At 36.9% G+C, this 18,967-nt stretch overlaps 2 protein-coding genes across 2 annotated transcripts; both read right to left on the minus strand.

Annotated features, from left to right (window-relative positions):
• Nucleotides 1–2,926: 2,926 nt before the first annotated feature.
• On the minus strand, nucleotides 2,927–13,620 carry rap1gapl (RAP1 GTPase activating protein-like). The gene is made up of 19 exons (XM_046846342.1): nucleotides 13,450–13,620; nucleotides 12,634–12,666; nucleotides 12,416–12,509; nucleotides 12,031–12,066; nucleotides 10,298–10,345; nucleotides 9,911–10,108; nucleotides 9,551–9,648; nucleotides 9,232–9,310; nucleotides 9,086–9,139; nucleotides 8,900–8,983; nucleotides 8,634–8,734; nucleotides 8,236–8,365; nucleotides 7,765–7,935; nucleotides 7,619–7,690; nucleotides 7,427–7,513; nucleotides 4,972–5,115; nucleotides 4,509–4,580; nucleotides 3,699–3,709; nucleotides 2,927–3,590 (listed from the first exon to the last, which is right to left on the minus strand). The coding sequence occupies exons 1-19, from the start codon at nucleotides 13,617–13,619 to the stop codon at nucleotides 3,554–3,556; spliced, it is 1,719 nt and encodes a 572-aa protein (XP_046702298.1). The 5' UTR covers nucleotide 13,620; the 3' UTR covers nucleotides 2,927–3,553.
• Nucleotides 13,621–14,444: 824 nt separating this feature from the next.
• On the minus strand, nucleotides 14,445–18,893 carry LOC124384862. Its single transcript, XM_046847841.1, has 2 exons — nucleotides 18,808–18,893; nucleotides 14,445–16,051 (listed from the first exon to the last, which is right to left on the minus strand). Exon 2 carries the CDS (start codon nucleotides 15,975–15,977, stop codon nucleotides 14,997–14,999), a length of 981 nt encoding a protein of 326 aa, XP_046703797.1. The 5' UTR covers nucleotides 15,978–16,051; nucleotides 18,808–18,893; the 3' UTR covers nucleotides 14,445–14,996.
• Between the last annotated feature and the right edge of the window lie 74 nt (nucleotides 18,894–18,967).

The raw sequence follows: 18,967 nt of genomic DNA on the forward strand, positions 1-18,967 counted from the left end.
CATTTGTGTCTTGAGATTCAATTTGGTTTTAAGACATCATGTTAGCTGTTATACATAATACACTGCATTCAGGTTGTGTGTAGATGTTCATGTGTACATATAGCTGACAGCAGCCTGGACATAATGCTTATGAGATGGTAAATTTGGCAATGAGTTATGAGACTTGTCAGAGCAAATAAAATGTATTTGGTATTGTCTGTGTTCAGACAGTGACAACCATGTTTTAATGACTTTCAAATGTTATGTATTTTTAACACTCATTTAATGTAGATTAAATGGTTGTTAAAATTGGTAAGCATTAACATGTTATATTTGGGTAATCTTCATCCTGCTTCAGATTAAAATACAGCTTTTAAAAGTAAGGACACTCCTCACAGTTTAGTGTATCGCAAGGGACAATTCTATAGAAATGAAACTTGGATATATTTCAGTAGCATGTGCATGTATAGCAGTACAGATTTACTGTCGTCTGAAATTAAAAGTAAAGCCATTATTGTCAATTAGCTGCAGCAAAAGTGAGTACACCCTAAGGTGTGTAACCATGCAAAGCCACATGTCCTAATTTATGTTCATGTTTTTGTCTGCTTGACATTACCGCACATTTGTGTATCTTGTATTATACCAGTTAAAATTGCTGCTTCAAGTACAATTCTCTCATAATGACCACTGAATGTTAACATTGCACCTAATGGCACAGAACTGAGGACTGAAAATCTATACTGTTGTACAAGCTGCACACTGACTACTCTATATATTCAAGTTTCATTTTTGTTTTGTCCCTTTAGACAAAACTAAAATGGTTGCTGGTCATTCAATAGGTAATGTAAGGGCTTGTTCATGTCTGTCTATTAAAATAATAAAAAAAAGTATCTCGTCATTACTGATTTTATATATATATATATATATATATATATAAAATAAAAAAGTATCTCATCATTACTGATGTACTGTACACTACTGATATTCACTGTAACACATCTGTATTTATTTATTCATTCTTCAGGAGAAACACCAACTAGCCATATTACAGTCATTCAATCAAAACTGAACAATAACAATAAAACACACACACGCACACATCCTGTAAGATGTTTGGTGGATCTTATGACAAATCATCAGAAGCACCATAAGTTTTCTGGTTATCATTATGATTTTAAAATAATCTGACATTATATTTCCTCTTTCAGATCTAAGACTTTTCTATGTACATAAAAAGCTATTTCTCTCAAATATGTTCACAAATCTGTGTAAATCTGTGTTAGTTTTTCACTTCTCCTTTGCTGAGATAATCATCCACCTCACAGGTGTAGCAGATCAGGATGCTGATTAGACAGCATGATTATTGCACAGGTGTGTCTCAGGCTGGCCACAATAAAAGACCGCTCTAAAATGTGCAGTTTTACTGTATTTGGGGGGGTCCGAGATTGCATGTGAGAGAGACCAAAGAAAACAGACCTCATTAAGATATAAGATATAATCACTATTACATTACTGTAATAGAGTACACAAATAATATTGGATCAGTGCTGAGTTTCATAACAAAAATTTAAAGATTATCCTTGTCAACACCGAATATGGCCTTAACACCATTTCCAAAATTGAGACGGGTTCCAGTTAAGTTTATTGAGATTTTTACAGAAAAAAACATTACATAATAAAAGGTAATAAAATACATGTATAATAATAAAAAAAATAGAATGATAATGATAAAAAGAATAATAAATGAAAAAAATAATAAATGAAAAATAATTTTCCTTTCTTTTTCTAGTCTTGTCACAATCCACCTGTTTAACCGAAAACTTCTGATTTCCCACCATCTCAGAATATACATACATTTTGTGTTTCTGAGGCACTAAATCATTAGGGACCATAGCTCAAGTGCACACTTATTTAAAAAGTGTGAAGAATTTAACATTACCAGCTACATAAATTTCAGCCTGACTACAAACTTCTGTAGTATATTCTGATAACACATTAATGAAATGGTGACAGACAAAAGTTCTCATCTGAATTACAACATGAGTAGAACTTCACCACTCACCAATATCAGAACAAGTTCAGCCTATTGAGTTAGTGTAAGCAAATGGAAATAAAGATAATTTCCTGTATATATAGTATCTTTACATATACTGTATTATATACTCTGTATAATATATACAATACACTCTCTGTATACATACACAGTCACTAGATTCATGTAAAGACATTTAAAACTAAAAGTGTGTGTATATCGGTGTCTGAATATAATAATAATAATAATTATAATTATAATAATAATAATACTCATAATCATAATTATAATCATAAAACAATAACTAATTAATAAATATGTAAAATAAACAGAAAACTGATCAAATACAGTTGCTGTAAGAGAGTGGATACCAGACACTTTTAACCTAAGAATTGTTTTCATTAACAGATCTTTAATTTTATTTTTTAAACCAAAGCTTGTAATATTCTATATTTCCATAACTTTCATATAAACACAAATTCTCACAAATTATTAATTTCTTTCAGCTGTTTTTAATGAATTTATTTTCAAGTTTGCAAACAGATAGCACAGTAATACAGTCACTAGATAAATATATAAATATAAAGAAGGTAAACCATGTCTGAAACACAAAATCCATCATTATGTCCCGCAGGTCACTAAAGAGGCTTGCTTAAAGAATTTCACAGTTTAATCTCCATCTCACCAGAATTGCACCAGCTACTGATACGCAGGATGGGACAGTGAATAAACTAACAAACAAAAGCCAAAAAGTATTAATCCAATTCTAATGTATACTTTTTTTTGTTCCTTTTGGCTTTTATTTTTTTTTATATTTTTTATATTTTTTAATAATTTTTTTTATATTTTTATATATTTTTTATATATTTTCATTTTGCTTTTAGTTATACCATTTTGTTGTTATTTTATTTATGTATCTATTATTAAAAAATACCAACTAACTAACTAACAAATACATGAATAAACACATTTGTTAGCATAATGTAGGTGTAAATGTGTGTTTGGGGAAATGTTACCTCAGTTAAAAAGTTATTTACAATTAAATCATCTAAAATAACAGGCTTGGGTGTATGGATTTGTGTGAATGGTGGGGAGTGTGAAGGTGTGCAGATGATCAATTATTTGTGAATAATAATAAATGTAATTATCGTTTTATATTAAGAATAAATATATTTTATAAATTGTTTAGGGTGAGAAAATTCACTGAAAATTTATACAAATCTGTTATAATAATAAATGTAAATTTTCTGCTGTGTTCTTTTTATTAAAAAATCCCATTTCTTTGTATTTTTATAAATAATTTGATGTTTTATGAAACAGAGACCATTCGTTTGTTCTCTCAATTTCATAATCCAACACTAATTACTGGCCTACACCTTCAGTCATGTGATGTGATTTTTCTTGGTGTAAAGCAGCTTAAAACTAAAACAGAACACAGAATAAATATCTGTAGGATCCTGAATCATGAAATATTTCCATGTCTGCTTCTGAGTCTCAGTGTTGAGTCTCTATATCACCTCTCAGATAGGAATTGAGTGGCTGTTACATGTCTTCCTGTGGGCTGCAGTGTCCTGCTTCACTGTGGGATGATAGAAACGTTGTATTCAATCACTTATTGTAAATCAGGATGCTTTTATTGTAGAATATGATGTGAAGATGTAGAATATTCTTCTAAAAACTGACTCACCTCTCACTATCCTAAAAGAGAAACAGAAAACACAAATGTGACTTTCTGATCAGATTTATCATGTGAAGTGACCAGCCAGGGTTGTATGGTTACACAACTACACTGTTACAATTAAAAAGCTTTTGTATAACACCACCACCTGAACCACTCTGATCTACAGGAGCTTTAAACGATACAGTGAATTCGGACATTTTAGCTACTTTGGAGCTCTATTTTCAAAGTGACTTTACATGTGCTGCTACAGAGCGCAATCTTTTTCAGTCAATCATTTCCTTGCTCAGAGACCTAATTTTAATGAATCGAATTTCGCGAAATATTCTAAGAATCAAATTGTGACCCGGGTGAATCGATACAACCCTAATTAATAACTATCAATGAGCCACGGTAATATAATATTTATTAAAAAGTGTTTAATTCAAAATCTAATTTTATCTGTCACATACACAACTGTGCACAACATGTACATTTGTTCTGTGACATACAATGGAATGGAATAAAAAATGTATAAAAAATGGGATTGTAGTTAAACGGTAAAATAAAACAATTTAAAATAAAGAATAAAGATCTAATACAATTAATAAAACTGAAAAATTTAGAATTAAAAAATTTACAATATAATGAATAAATAAATGTTGATGCTATCATCATAAATAAGTGGAGTCAATCTCAGTTTATTATTGTGTCTGCTAAACTGAGGAGAAAAAAAAGCAGACTAAGTTATACGTGTGTGTGTGTGTGTGTGTGTGTGTGTGTGTGTGTGTGTGTGTGTGCACGCGTGCGTGTGTGTGTGTGTGTGTGAGCAGGTTTTACCCGTTGTTTTTGGCCTGTCTTCTTCACAACTCCCAAGGTGTCAAAAGAGTGACTGCGCACTCTTATAGCTCTCTACAGAAGAGACAGAGAGAAAGAGAGACAAATTGGGAAAAAATTGATAGTAGGAATAAAAAAGGCAAACAGGGATTGTAGAAAGATGAACAGTAAAACAGACAGTAAGTAATGAGGGACAAAAGGATAGCCAGCCAGGAAAGATTCAGAGAAAAATAAAGAAGTAGAAAAAAGAGGAGAACAATATTGATAGGTGGACAGACAAAAGACATGGACAGGACAGGGGAGAAAGTAGAACAAAAAAGGAAGAAAGGCAGATAGAAAAAGGAGAAAGAGACTGAGAGACAGAATGATTGAGACAGACAGAAGGACTGAGACAGACATATTTACACTACACATGCATGTATTAGGTAATAAACCACTCAATAAATTATAATCAGAGGAGTCTCACTTTAAAGTTTTCAATAAATCCTCCTCCCCCCTCTGGAGGTGGGGCCACTGTGCTGGTGGGTGGTGCTGAGTTTCCCATCATGTACTGAGAGCGTGAGGACAGCTCAGATCTCAGCGCCTCCAGCAGAGAGGAGCGAGTGCGCAGCTTTAGGGAACAGCAAGAGTGAGACAGGCATCTGTGTGTAAAAAAGCTGATACGGTGTGAGGAGAGAATTAGACAGGTCGCTGTGTGTAGAGTAAGAGACCGAGTGAGGAGAGAGTGAGACAGGTGGCTGTGTCCAGCAGGTGACAGAGTAAGGAGAGAGTGAGACATGTAGCTGTGTGTAGAGAAAGGGACAGAGTGAGGAGAAAGTGAGACAGGTGGCTGTGTGTCCAGCAGGTGACAGAGTGAGAGAGAGTGAGACAGGTGTCTGTGTGTAGAACAGGTGAAAGAGTGAGGAAATAGTGAGACTGGTGGTTGTGTGTAGATCAGGTGACAGAGTAAGGAGAGAGTGAGACAGGTGTCTGTGTGTAGAACAGGTGAAAGAGTGAGGATAGAGTGAGACAGGTGGCTGTGTGTAGAACAGGTGAAAGAGTGAGGAGAGAGTGAAACAGGTGTCTGTGTGTAGAACAGGTGACAGAGTGAGGAGAGAGTGAGACAGGTGTCTGTGTGTAGAGCAGGTGGTACAGAGTGAGGAGAGAGTGAGACAGGTGGCTGTGTGTAGAGAAAGAGACAGAGTGAGGAGAGAGTGAGACAGGTGGCTGTGTGTAGAGCAGGTGATACAGAGTGAGGAGAGAGTGAGACAGGTGGCTGTGTGTAGAACAGGTGACAGAGTGAGGAGAGAGTGAGACAGGTGGCTGTGTGTAGAGCAGGTGATACAGAGTGAGGAGAGTGAGACAGGTGGCTGTGTGTAGAACAGGTGAAAGAGTGAGGAGAGAGTGAAACAGGTGTCTGTGTGTAGAGCAGGTGATACAGAGTGAGGAGAGAGTGAGACAGGTGGCTGTGTGTAGAGCAGGTGATACAGAGTAAGGAGAAAGTGAGACAGGTGGCTGTGTGTAGAGCAGGTGATACAGAGTGAGGAGAGAGTGAGACAGGTGGCTGTGTGTAGAACAGGTGACAGAGTGAGGAGAGAGTGAGACAGGTGGCTGTGTGTAGAGCAGGTGATACAGAGTGAGGAGAGAGTGAGACAGGTGGCTGTGTGTAGAGCAGGTGACAGAGTGTGGAGAGAGTGAGACAGGTGGCTGTGTAGAGCAGGTGATACAGAGTGAGGAGAGAGTGAGACAGGTGGCTGTGTGTAGAGCAGGTGGTACAGAGTGAGGAGAGTGAGACAGGTGGCTGTGTGTAGAAAGAGACAGAGTGAGAGAGAGTGAGACAGGTGGCTGTGTGTAGAGCAGGTGATACAGAGTGAGGAGAGAGTGAGACAGGTGGCTGTGTGTAGAACAGGTGACAGAGTGAGGAGAGGTGAGACAGGTGGCTGTGTGTAGAGCAGGTGATACAGAGTGAGGAGAGAGTGAGACAGGTGGCTGTGTGTAGAACAGGTGAAAGAGTGAGGAGAGAGTGAAACAGGTGTCTGTGTGTAGAGCAGGTGATACAGAGTGAGGAGAGAGTGAGACAGGTGGCTGTGTGTAGAGCAGGTGATACAGAGTAAGGAGAAAGTGAGACAGGTGGCTGTGTGTAGAGCAGGTGATACAGAGTGAGGAGAGAGTGAGACAGGTGGCTGTGTGTAGAACAGGTGACAGAGTGAGGAGAGAGAGACAGGTGGCTGTGTGTAGAGCAGGTGATACAGAGTGAGGAGAGAGTGAGACAGGTGGCTGTGTGTAGAGCAGGTGACAGAGTGTGGAGAGAGTGAGACAGGTGTCTGTGTGTAGAGCAGGTGATACAGAGTGAGGAGAGAGTGAGACAGATGGCTGTGTGTAGAGCAGGTGGTACAGAGTGAGGAGAGAGTGAGACAGGTGGCTGTGTGTAGAGAAAGAGACAGAGTAAAGAGAGTGAGACAGGTGGCTGTGTGTAGAGCAGGTGATACAGAGTGAGGAGAGAGTGAGACAGATGGCTGTGTAGAGCAGGTGGTACAGAGTGAGGAGAGAGTGAGACAGGTGGCTGTGTGTAGAGAAAGAGACAGAGTAAAGAGAGAGTGAGACAGGTGGCTGTGTGTAGAGCAGGTGATACAGAGTGAGGAGAGAGTGAGACAGATGGCTGTGTGTAGAGCAGGTGAAACAGAGTGAGGAGAGAGTGAGACAGGTGGCTGTGTGTAGAGAAAGAGAGAGTGAGGAGAGAGTGAGACAGGTGTCTGTGTGTAGAGCAGGTGATACAGAGTGAGGAGAGAGTGAGACAGGTGGCTGTGTGTAGAGCAGGTGATACAGAGTGAGAAGAAAGTGAGACAGGTGGCTGTGTGTAGAGCAGGTGATACAGAGTGTGGAGAAAGTGAGACATGTGGCTGTGTGTATCGATGCTGATACACTGAGCTGGACTTCATTACCTCCAGTTTACTGAAGCGCTCAGCTCTGTAACACGAAATCTCTGCGTTGATCAGTTTGGTCAGGAGAAACTCACGGAACACGGAACCCTGTGAGACACATATTAACACTGAGATATGCTAATGTCGACACAAACAAATTTGATGAGCATTTGCTGTGTATTACTGATCACAATCACAAATGAAAATTCTCACCTCTGTAAAAATGGGAGGGTTTGGAAGTGGTGGACCAAATGGAGGCACATCCTCCCTTGCTGTGATGGACACCTGTCAATCAAAGAGACAGTTATATAACTGTCTAAAACTTATATATACACACCCATATACATACAGTCACCTACCTGAAATGCCCCGCCGTCTCCTCCATCTGACCCGTTTTCTCGCTTTACCCTCCTCACAGCGATGAAGCAGTGAAGAAAGTGTGAGCTAATGACATCACAGAGAAACGGCGTCCTGCCTTCCTGATACACCACTGCCACAATGTCATTTCCTATGTGTCGCTTCCTCTGGAGCTGAACACACATCATCAGTGCACTGTGGGAGTGTCCCAAATCACACACAGTTCACTATACTTCGCATCATCACTGCACTGTGGGGGTGTATCCCCCTATTTCCCATGTATTCCACTAAAGGTGAAAAATGCACAAGCACAAACACCACAATTTCCCATTTCCTATGTGTCTCGATGAGAACGGGGATCCATAAAAATGGCACATATTGTGGATTATTGTTGTTTTTCTTCTGCTTATTATTATTATTATTATTATTTCTTATTTGTTCATTTATTTGTGTCGGTCTGTTTGTTGCCCTACCTGCTGTGTATCTCCATCTGTAAAGGGTAGTTTAGTTGATACATGGAACATGATCTCTCGGCCATGAAAGGAAGTAAACACCGCCTCACTTCCTGTTTGTCCATGTGAAACATCCAGACCCCCTCTAAAGCTGAGCAATCAGTACAATCATTTTATTACACAAACTTGTACATTTTGTGCACAAACTCATGATATTTTTACAGATCCACTGTTACTGACCTGGAGAATGTATTATAGATGTGTTATAGGTGTTTATTAGGCTGTGTGATGCCTGTGGTAGGACAAGAGGTGCAGGTGTTGTGCCATGTTTGTGTGTGTGTGTGTGTGTGTGTGTGTGTGTGTGTGTGTGTGTGTGTGTGTGTGTGTGTGTGTGTGTGTGTGTGTGGTTTTTGAGTTACCCGGTAAATCCTCGCAGTTTAACAGTTTGTCCCAGAATAGACAGAAAATGTTTAAACTCCTCACTCTCCTCACTGTTACTGAGAATGTCCTCCTCTGTTAACTATAACAAACACACAGACACACACATGTACCAGACTGTACCAGATTTACTTTCCCATACACCTAGACTGTTCTCCCTCAACTTATATATAACACCAGGGTATATAATACTAATAATAATAATAATAATAATAATAATAATAATAATAATAATAAAAATAATTACTTGTCCTTCTTTCTGATATAAAACCCCAAATTTAAAGTTTTGAGACACTCTATGTTCATCAAATGCTGTAATCAGCTCTGGAGCCTGAAACACACACACAATAATATTTTTGATCATTTAAATATCAAGAATTGTGTTTAGGAGCAATGTTTTTAATGGTTAAAATTCTATTTATTCAAATCTGACCTTCAGGTAACTGACCACTTCAAAACTGGACACACTCACGCTGCCACTCAGCATCTGCACACAGTGAGCAGTACAACTCTGAGCTCTCATTAGGAGTTTTATTTTCTATTTACATGTTTCCAAATGAAGAACTCGTCTCTAAATACCTTTGCAAGCTCTACAGCTGTAGGAAAGTTTTGGAAGAGAAAGACAGAGAAGGTCGCATGCAGAGAGCACTCGTTCATCCTACAGACGAAAACAAAGTGTGTGTGTGAGAGAGAATGGGAGAGAAAAGGAGAGAGAGAGAAGGAGAGAGGGAGAGAGAGAGAGAGAGAGAGAGAGAGAGAGAGAGAGAGAGATATGGGGGAAGAATTTAAAGGAGTAAAAAGTGAATAAAAAAATGTAAAAACGAGGGAGGATAAGACAGAGAGAGAGAGAGAGAGAGAGAGAGACACACAAATCTAAAAAGTGTCCGACAGCACTGACCTGAGAATGACCCTCAGTCGGTTCTCCTCCTCCTCCAGACAGACGGAGAGGACGAGTGGCCCAAGTGAGGGATCGACTGCAGTGAATGAGTGATGGTACTGAGGGAGGAAAATAAATGCTGCAGTTTAAAAGCCTACAAGTGGACAGTAGGACACAACAGTGATAAGTAGTGCCCACTAGTGCAAGAAATAAAGTCTATTACCCAGTGAATAATTTAGGAATTAACTCCAAACTACATTCCTTCATTCTGTTTAATCCTCAGCTTTTTCCAACGATATCTCTGACCTGATCTGGAGTTAGCAAGTGAACTAAACGTGACAAAAGGGCACTATGTAGTAAACACAATGAAGTTGTTCTGACCCTGTGTCTGAAAAACTCCTGGTAGATTTTAGCCTCGCTGTCTCTCTCCATGATGTCGTACGTCTCGAGGCCGAACGAGGGACTAGAAGAAGTGGGACTCGTCTCAACATGTCTGTCCAAAGGAGGGTCGATCCAGTAACCTCCAGATTTCGGAGGCAGAATGAGGGGCAAACTGTCCCCTATCTTTAACAGCCGTGACTGAGTGACATAGGATGACTCAGATAAGAGAAATACACACACACACACACACACACACACACACACACACACACACACACACACACACACACACAGTACAGAGTAAAAGCCCCACATTTACCACAAAAATATTTTTCTTTTTTTTAACTATATGATAATAATAAATATGAGGTGATGAAGAGAGCGTACTTTAAATGGTGGAGGAAACTCACAGCGCTGTTCATCTAATCTGCTGCCCTGCAGAAATACACCAGGATATAATCATTGATATGATTTTTTTTTTAAGGAGAGCGGAATCCAAATTCAATTTATGGAAATGTAAATGTTTAGAAAGGATGCCTAATATCTCTCAGTTCAAGGCTGAATAAAAAAAGAAATGATTTAAATCCTAACAAGAACTTTCAAGCCAGAAAGCAATCAGAACTTTCAATATTCTCAAAGATCAAAGTTCCTACTTTTTGTTTTAACCATGTATGTATACCCTCCTTTAATTGTTTTTTTAATTTTTATTGTTTTTATAAAAAAAATAGTATTACATTTGCAATATTTCATTATAATATGAATGTAAAATTTTTTGTTTTAAATTAAAGAAAGAAAAAACCCCAAAAAATGTAAATTATTGATGACAAAAAACCCTCAGGAAACCCAATTAAGAAAAATAGGAAAGAAGTAGGGTGGGAATGTGCAGAAGATAAAGGTGTGTATGAAGCTCTATCACTCATCTCGTTATGAGGATAGTATAAAATAATGCTTTTAAGGAAATAACCTAAAACCTGTATATCACTTATGGTTATGCTGTGTTGCCTGCTATGCCTTTACATACAGAGCACTAATATTTATTTTAGCTGCATAATATTATAATTTATAGCATGTAATTTATCATAATGTGTAGCAACAAAACAATCACAACTTAACAATTCTAGTAGGATTGTAGTTAAACTAGTACTTATAGATTTGGTTACCTTTAATTGAGGTGATGTCATAAAGGATTTCTGTGATTGTATTGAAAAGGTCCTGAGTTCAGTAAGAGGAATCTCCAGTGCAGCTTAAATAACCAATTTAAAAGACATATATGATAAGGATAAATATGTTGTATGTATCTTATAGCTACAATTAGCCTAGGAGTTTATGATTCTTGGTTCTGAGAGTTTGATAAATTGTGCAAAAATGACAAGTGTATTTAATTGTACGTTAAATGCATTTAGGGTGATATTTATACATGTATAATGCGCTTAGAAATAAATCCACATTTATGGACTGCTCTTAAAATATATCTCACTCATCCAGTGATGGTAGCTGAAGCAGAGAAGAGCTTTTTAAAGTTGAAACTAATCGATGGGGGAGACGTTGGTTCATGGCGTAGTTCACCCAGGGCCTAGAAATGCCATTGCTGCTTGGTGGTATCTACTTAGCATGAACCTACAGTTCAGCGTCAGTCTTAAGAGTAATAAATGATGGAAGAAACTCCTGACTGTAACTCGCTACAACACCCGTGTCCTTATTTGCGTGATCTTTTTTGAAATCATTGAATTGGTTTTAAACTTATGATCATTTTAATAGATAATAATCAGTATTTAACTCATTATTATCATTATATTAATAGATTGGTGTGCTAAGCGTAACATAAGAGTCTTTTCACTTAAACTGAGTTGATTAAGCAAGAGCACAATAGACAAGAGGATAATAGGACATTATAGTCATAATAAATCGTAGTACTTAAATACTTAAGTACATCTGATGGAAAATAGGGAGCACTTTTACTTTTACTGGAATAATATTGTACCTACTGTATCTCTACTTGTACTAAAGTACATGCTTTGTGTACTCCATCCACCACTGATCTACACACACACACACACACACACACACACACACACACACACACACACACATCGAGTTGCTGAATTATGAATGAATATTACCTGCAGCTTTTCAATAATCTCGAATAGCTCAGTCACCTGCAGATAAGATGAACACCAACACGATTCAACTTTAATTCTAGATCATATATACCTACAAACAGCACACATAAATATATGTTAAAATGAGTGCCTTATGCAGGTGCAAAAAAGTATATTAAAATATAAACTGTAATAAACATAATCTATAAATAAATAATAGACAGTTTTATAAATTGCACCAAACAAAATCTCTTTCAGAAAATGAGCATGATTTAAGCAAATCTTCATTTAAATCTGTGGTGCATTTTTCAACATGTACTACTGAAGAATTAATTTGATGCACATAATTCTTTTTTTTTTTTTTCATTTTAATCAAAATAAAAATAGAATAAAAATATTATTTGACCTTCTGGTTGGGGTTTGCAGGGACGAAAGGTTTGGTCTCGTTAGATGGAGAGTCTAAAATATCCAGAATGCTGTGTCCGAGAGACTCAGGCCTACTAGAATCAAATAAAAGCGATTCATAATCAATTAGATAAAACACTGTGAAAATCAGGGTTAATATTAAACAGAAAGTGTGTGTGTGTGTGTGTGTGTGTATGTGTGTGTGTGTGTGTGTTTTACCTGCTCTCAGTATCACTGATGAACCTGTCAATCCTGTAACACAATACAAATCAGACCTGTGTGTGTGTGTGTGTGTGTGTGTGTGTGTGTGTGTGTGTGTGTGTGTAACTTGTTAACAAATCCATAATTTTATTCCTGCATGGATTTATGATGCTCTCATCATGCTCATCTCTGAATTATTATTCTGTATAGTCTTTAAACTCTATATCTGATTTGTTTTAACTTCCTGGGTCAATAACTCTAACCCAAAGTTCTGTTATTAGAAACTTAAATCATCTCTTTGTGAAAGAACCTCCCAGATTCCCTCTAGATCTCAGGGTTCCTGCTGTGGAGGTCAGTCACACAGGCAGCTAAATGTACCACGCACTGGAGATCCATTACTAATCAGTTATTAGAAGCTTAACGAGTCACTAGATCAGTGATGAGGATATTATTTACATCACAGCACAATATTCAATTCAATAATAACACTAATATATAACAACAATCAATTTGTTTAATTATAAATAATTTAAGTGATTAAACAGTCATAAACCTAATAAACAAACGAATAAAATAGGAAAAGTTATGAACAACAAAGATAATCATCAATTGTGATTACAGTGATGTGTATATGTGTATATGTGATGATGATGCTGCTGCTGTACATTAATACAAAGAGAATGTTTTTTGATGTACAAGTTAAAAAATCTAAAAAGTGGAGACACACACAGACACCCATAACTCCCCCACCACACTTACACACACACACACACACACACACACACACACACACACACACACACATACACACACACAAACATATAACATTCTCACCCTCCATACGCGCCGAACGTAAAACTTCTTTTCCGGGAGAAAGACGTGTTGCTGCACCTCTCCATCGTTCTATCGATGGATAAAAGATTCAAGCTTCTGTGTTTTCTGTCTGTCCCTCTCTCCCTTTCTATCTGTCCCTCTCTTTCTCTCTGTGCCTCTGCCTCTGTCATTTAACCTCTCTCTTCCTTCTTCCTCTCATCCTGATGCCTGTTGAGTGACAGCTGTAACTCTTACATGTCCAACAAAACACACACACACACACACACACACACACACACACACACACACACACTCATTACATAAATATTATCTTACAATTATATTTAATTATTTATGACCAACGATGAGAAACAGTTCAGTCTGGGATTTGAACTTACAACTTTCTAATGACATATACAAATGTATAGTTGCAGTGTTTGTGTTTGTGTGTGTGAGTTTGTGTAAGATAGGGAGATAACTGGGCAATACACTCCTCCCTTTACCCTTTCAGCTGGCACTCCCAGTGAATAATTGATGAAGCTGAAGAGGGCACATCAGCGGGGGAGAGGAAGCGCATGAAGCGTCATGAGCTTTAATAAAGAATTAACACACAATTCACACACTCACTTCATTCACATAGAATATTTACTTCGTCGAAATTCTCAAACTAAAAAGTGCTGATTCATTTTCTAGAACAGCAGTCCTCACAGTAGTGCAGGTTGATGTTAATATGCTTTTCTAATGCGTTATTGTTTCTACACTAACAGTGCATTTACAGAATGTGTACAGCACACACTTCACTCATTATAAACAAGTTACAAAATAATTTGGTGTGGTAAACTTTTCTGTTTCTCAACATTTATGGAAGTAGTGTCCAGTGTCAGTGCTTCTATACCATAAGTGTTTTTCTTGTGTGTGTGTTGTTGTGTTTCTCTCTACATCATTCTTCTCCGAATTTTTTCGACACCTCCAAAAAAAACAAGAAACCCAAACCCCTAAAATAAACATAATCATATGTAGTGCAGATTTGTTAATAAGACACACAAAGCCAGAAAAAAATGATGTTTTATTGAAGCTCTACACATTTTTAAACAAGATTATACCCTTCTGAATAACTACATCTTCTAAATAAACAACATCTCAGAGCTGAGCAGTGCTTCTCATAGCTCTCTAGTCACAGTCAGAATCTGTTCAATTGTCACTTTTAAGCTGTTTTACAAATACATCATTTCATAATAAACAATACAGAAAGAAAGATAATTGGATGTTATGCTAAGCATTATTATTAATGAATATATAAAAAAAAGCATATTCATCCTGAGGCTCTAATGACCACAGAAGGCACTTGCAAAAAATAATATACAGTAGATCTGTATGATCACAGCAAATAATTGGCAAAAGCTCACACATACACTCATTAATTACTTTATTAGGAATATTGTACTAATTCTGGGTCGATCCTCCCTTTGCAGTTGTTCTTCACTGCATGGATTTCACATGATGTTGGAAACATTTCTTGAGATTCTGTTCTATGTTGATATGATCACATCATGCATATAGACATTTATCTAGTTTGTTTTCTCAAAGATGAGATTAAGAACTGCCAGAAATCGAGGCAATGCTTCGCTTTTGCAGATGTTGTTCAGTTGCTTAATCTTCTCTGTGTCATCGCTCACCTCTCCCCAGTAGAATTTGTTTGAAGGTTTAACTTTCAGAACAATGACAGATTTGACTAAAACTGGATTATTTTCCAATTTGGCTTTTTCTTTCAGGATGAACGCGAAGGCCTGAGCTTGAAGATAGAACTGATGGGAAGTGTTGAATTCAGCCTGAAATCCTTCTTTGGGCAGAGAACAAATTTCTTTTGCTCTGTAATGTGTTGTGCTGTTACATTTAATTAGGACTTTCTCAGTAGGTGAGATGTCTTCAGGGGTGCTTTTAATGTCCATTAAAAAGTTCACCTTTCCAGAGAGAAATTCAAATTCCAGCTTTGTATTTTTTTTATATTTCTCATCATCCAGAGTAAGCCCCTTTTGTTCCAGGTAGAATTCAAAGCAGTCCATTGCATTCATTTGGTTTTCGGCATAATTTCCGTAGCGGGAATGACTAACATCTGTATCCTTTTGATCAAATTGTCCAATTGTCTGTAAGTAACTCTCTTTTATCCTGAAGCCACAATCAGCCTGAGTGTTGTTTTCCCATCGTTTCACCAGGGTCTCCTTAGTTGCATCTCTTATATTTCTAAAAAATATAATCTTTGTAATGTCTTGAAATTGATCTTTCTCTTTTAGCTGCAATGCCTGTTTAATTTTCCAACAAGCCAGACGGGGAATCTGAGCGATTTGAAGTGTGCAGTTTTTCAGATATTGTTTGAGACCTATCGCATCTTTGATGATGTTTGGGTGTGTGGATTGAGTAATCACCTCTGGGGTCAGAAGCCCTTTAGGGAGTTGAACCTTTAATAACCTTAGTAGTTTCTGATACTCTTCAACACTAAGTGTTTCTGTCCCCTGCACATTTTCACTTTTGTGTGTTGCCTGTTCTGCCATCACTTCAACTTTTCCTTCTGTGACTTTTTATACAAAGATGTTGTATTCTTCTGTCAGGCCTTAGCGTCTTTTATCTAAAAAATACATATATACAATGTAACTGTAAATTCGTTTAATATATAAAGCTTTTTATACAATATATATAAGGTATTTGTACAAAAATCCAGATGTGCAATGAATGTTTAAATAAAATGGTAAAATATTATGTTGCGTTGATCTGTTTTTCTGGGAATCTAGATAATTAACCCACGAATTACGTTGTTTGCATCAAGTAATACAAGGATAGGTAAATGCAAGTTCATGTAAACAATTAAACAATTGCAATGTTTTTATAAATGAGAGTCATTTAAATTACTGTGTGTGTGTGTGTGTGTGTGTGTGTGTGTGTGTGTGTGTGTGTGTGTGTGTGTGTGTGTGTGCATGTGTGTGCATGTGTGTGTGTGTGTGCACGTGTTTGCACATATGTGTGTACATGTGTGTGTTGGGATTTGAGCCATTTATTTCTATGGGAGGGTCTGATAATCATCTCCAAAGTGTATAGAAGAGCCACATTAAGTATGATGGGTAGGGGTACACATAATTTTGGCCATATAGTGTATAAAATTAGGGGGAAGTTTTGAAAAATAGTGTAATAGCAATAGTATAATAGTGTAATAAGTGAGGAAAATGGCTTGTTTATTCATTCCTGCATTTCAAATCAGAAACTCTGACCTTACATTGAAATTTGTTTAAAAATCTAGAATATGCAAATGACTTTGACACCAGAAAAGACTTGTGTGGGTTTTAAGGCTACTCGTGACATGAATGAATGTGTCACCTGAAAACACTATTTTTATTGTTTGTCTTATGCAGATATAAAGAAAACTGATTTAATATGTCATCTTGTAGATCATTAACATATAAGATGTAGGTGTGATGTGACACTGGTGATGGAGAGTACATAAAATGTCTTCTGCATCTCGGGAAATAACAGGAAGTCACTATGTGGTTATACCCTTTACTTCTTAGTTCTTTTAACTTTTATGGCAGACTGTGGTTCACACCAACCACACAGATTCAAGCAGCTTTACCAGCTAAAAGGATTCAGAAAATATATTTTGTTCTACCATACTGCCTATGTCTAACACACCAGACTTTTAGTTAAAGAACATTGCAAAGTGCTTTAAAATGGAAATCTTTTAAGGTGTTAAATATACATTTTTAAACAACCTTTTATTAATTTAGTAGAAAAATCTTTTTACAAAATATATATTTATAGATTTAGTAGAAAGATTTAGTAAGCATTTTTTTATATGTTTAATTACTTTTGTAAGAAAGCCTTTTTTTAACATTAGCAAAATGTTTGTAAATCATGTGAATTATTTGAAGTGCACTAAATTCCTTATGTAGTATAAATGTATTCAATTAATGACAAAACAATAGCCAAAATTTTAGAAATACATAACCAGTATGAAATGTTGATTAGAGGGATATTATTTAAAATAATTACTTTTCAATTACTTTTTTTAACTATTCAATGTTAAATATATTTGAATGTATATTATAGTTTTAATTACCTCTAGATGTAAAAAATACAGTGAGGAAAATAAGTGAGAAAAATAAGTATTTGAACACCCTGCTATTTTGCAAGTTCTCCCACTTAGAAGTCATGGAGGGCTCTGAAATTGTCATCGTAGGTGCATGTCCACTGTGAGAGACATAATCTAAAAAAAAAAAAATCCAGAAATCACAATATATGATTTTTAAACTATTTATTTGTATGTCCACCCCATATAATCAGTAAGAATCCAACTACTAACATGGCCAAGACCAAAGAGCTGTCCAAAGACACTAGAGACAAAATTGTACACCTCCACAAGGCTGGAAAGGGCTACAGTGTAATTGCCAAGCAGCTTGGTGAAAAAAGGTCCACTGTTGGAGCAATCATTAGAAAATGGAAGAAGCTAAACATGACTGTCAATCTCCTTCGGACTGGGGCTCCATGCAAGATCTCACCTTGTGGGGTCTCAATGATCCTAATGAAGGTGAGAAATCAGCCCAGAACTACACGGGAGGAGCTGGTCAATGACCTGAAAAGAGCTGGGACCACCGTTTCCAAGGTTACTGTTGGTAATACACTAAGAGGCCATGGTTTGAAATCATGCATGGAACAGAAGGTTCCCCTGCTTAAACCAGCACATGTCCAGGCACGTCTTAAGTTTGCCTGAGTGTTGTTTTCCAGACCTAAGCCCAAAAGAGAATCTTAGGAGGGAGCTCAAACTCCGTGTTTCTCAGCGACAGGCCACAAACCTGACTGATCTAGAAAAGATCTGTGTGGAGGAGTGGGCCAAAATCCCTCCTGCAGTGTGTGCAAACCTGGTGAAAAACTACAGGAAACGTTTGACCTCTGTAATTGCAAACAAAGGCTACTGTACCAAATATTAACATTGACTTTCTCAGGTGTTCAAATACTTATTTGCAGCTGTATCATACAAATAAATAGTTAAAAAATCATACATTGTGATTCAAATACTTATTTTCCTCACTGTATATATTTTTGGGCTCAGTTCCTGGTTCTAGTTAACTCGTGTATATTTTATAATAATCTAGGGGTACTGCTCTATGTCTAGAAGCAGTATGAGTCTTAAACTCCACAAAATATTTTGTCTCTGTTTTTAAATTGAATAAAATCAAATTAAATTAAATTAAATAATAATTTTAAAAAATGACCTTGAAGCGTGTTCACTCCATGTTCTTCATGTTGTTATGTTCATTAGACAGTGAAATACTACAGTATTTAACACTAGTATCAGGAATAATAAAAACACTTAATAGGAAAGTGTGAACTTACCCACTGCTGCATTTAACAAAGAAATAAGAAGGTTCAGACAATCATGGCTGGTATACAGGTGAAAGGAAGGGATGAACAAATTCCGGTTCGTGAACGAATCGTTCATTTGAACTGGTTCTTTTTAGTGAACCGGTCGAACCGGTTCACCAAATCGGACTGA

This window comes from Silurus meridionalis, chromosome 4 (assembly GCF_014805685.1).
Source record: "Silurus meridionalis isolate SWU-2019-XX chromosome 4, ASM1480568v1, whole genome shotgun sequence".
In the NCBI taxonomy this organism is placed as follows: domain Eukaryota; kingdom Metazoa; phylum Chordata; class Actinopteri; order Siluriformes; family Siluridae; genus Silurus; species Silurus meridionalis.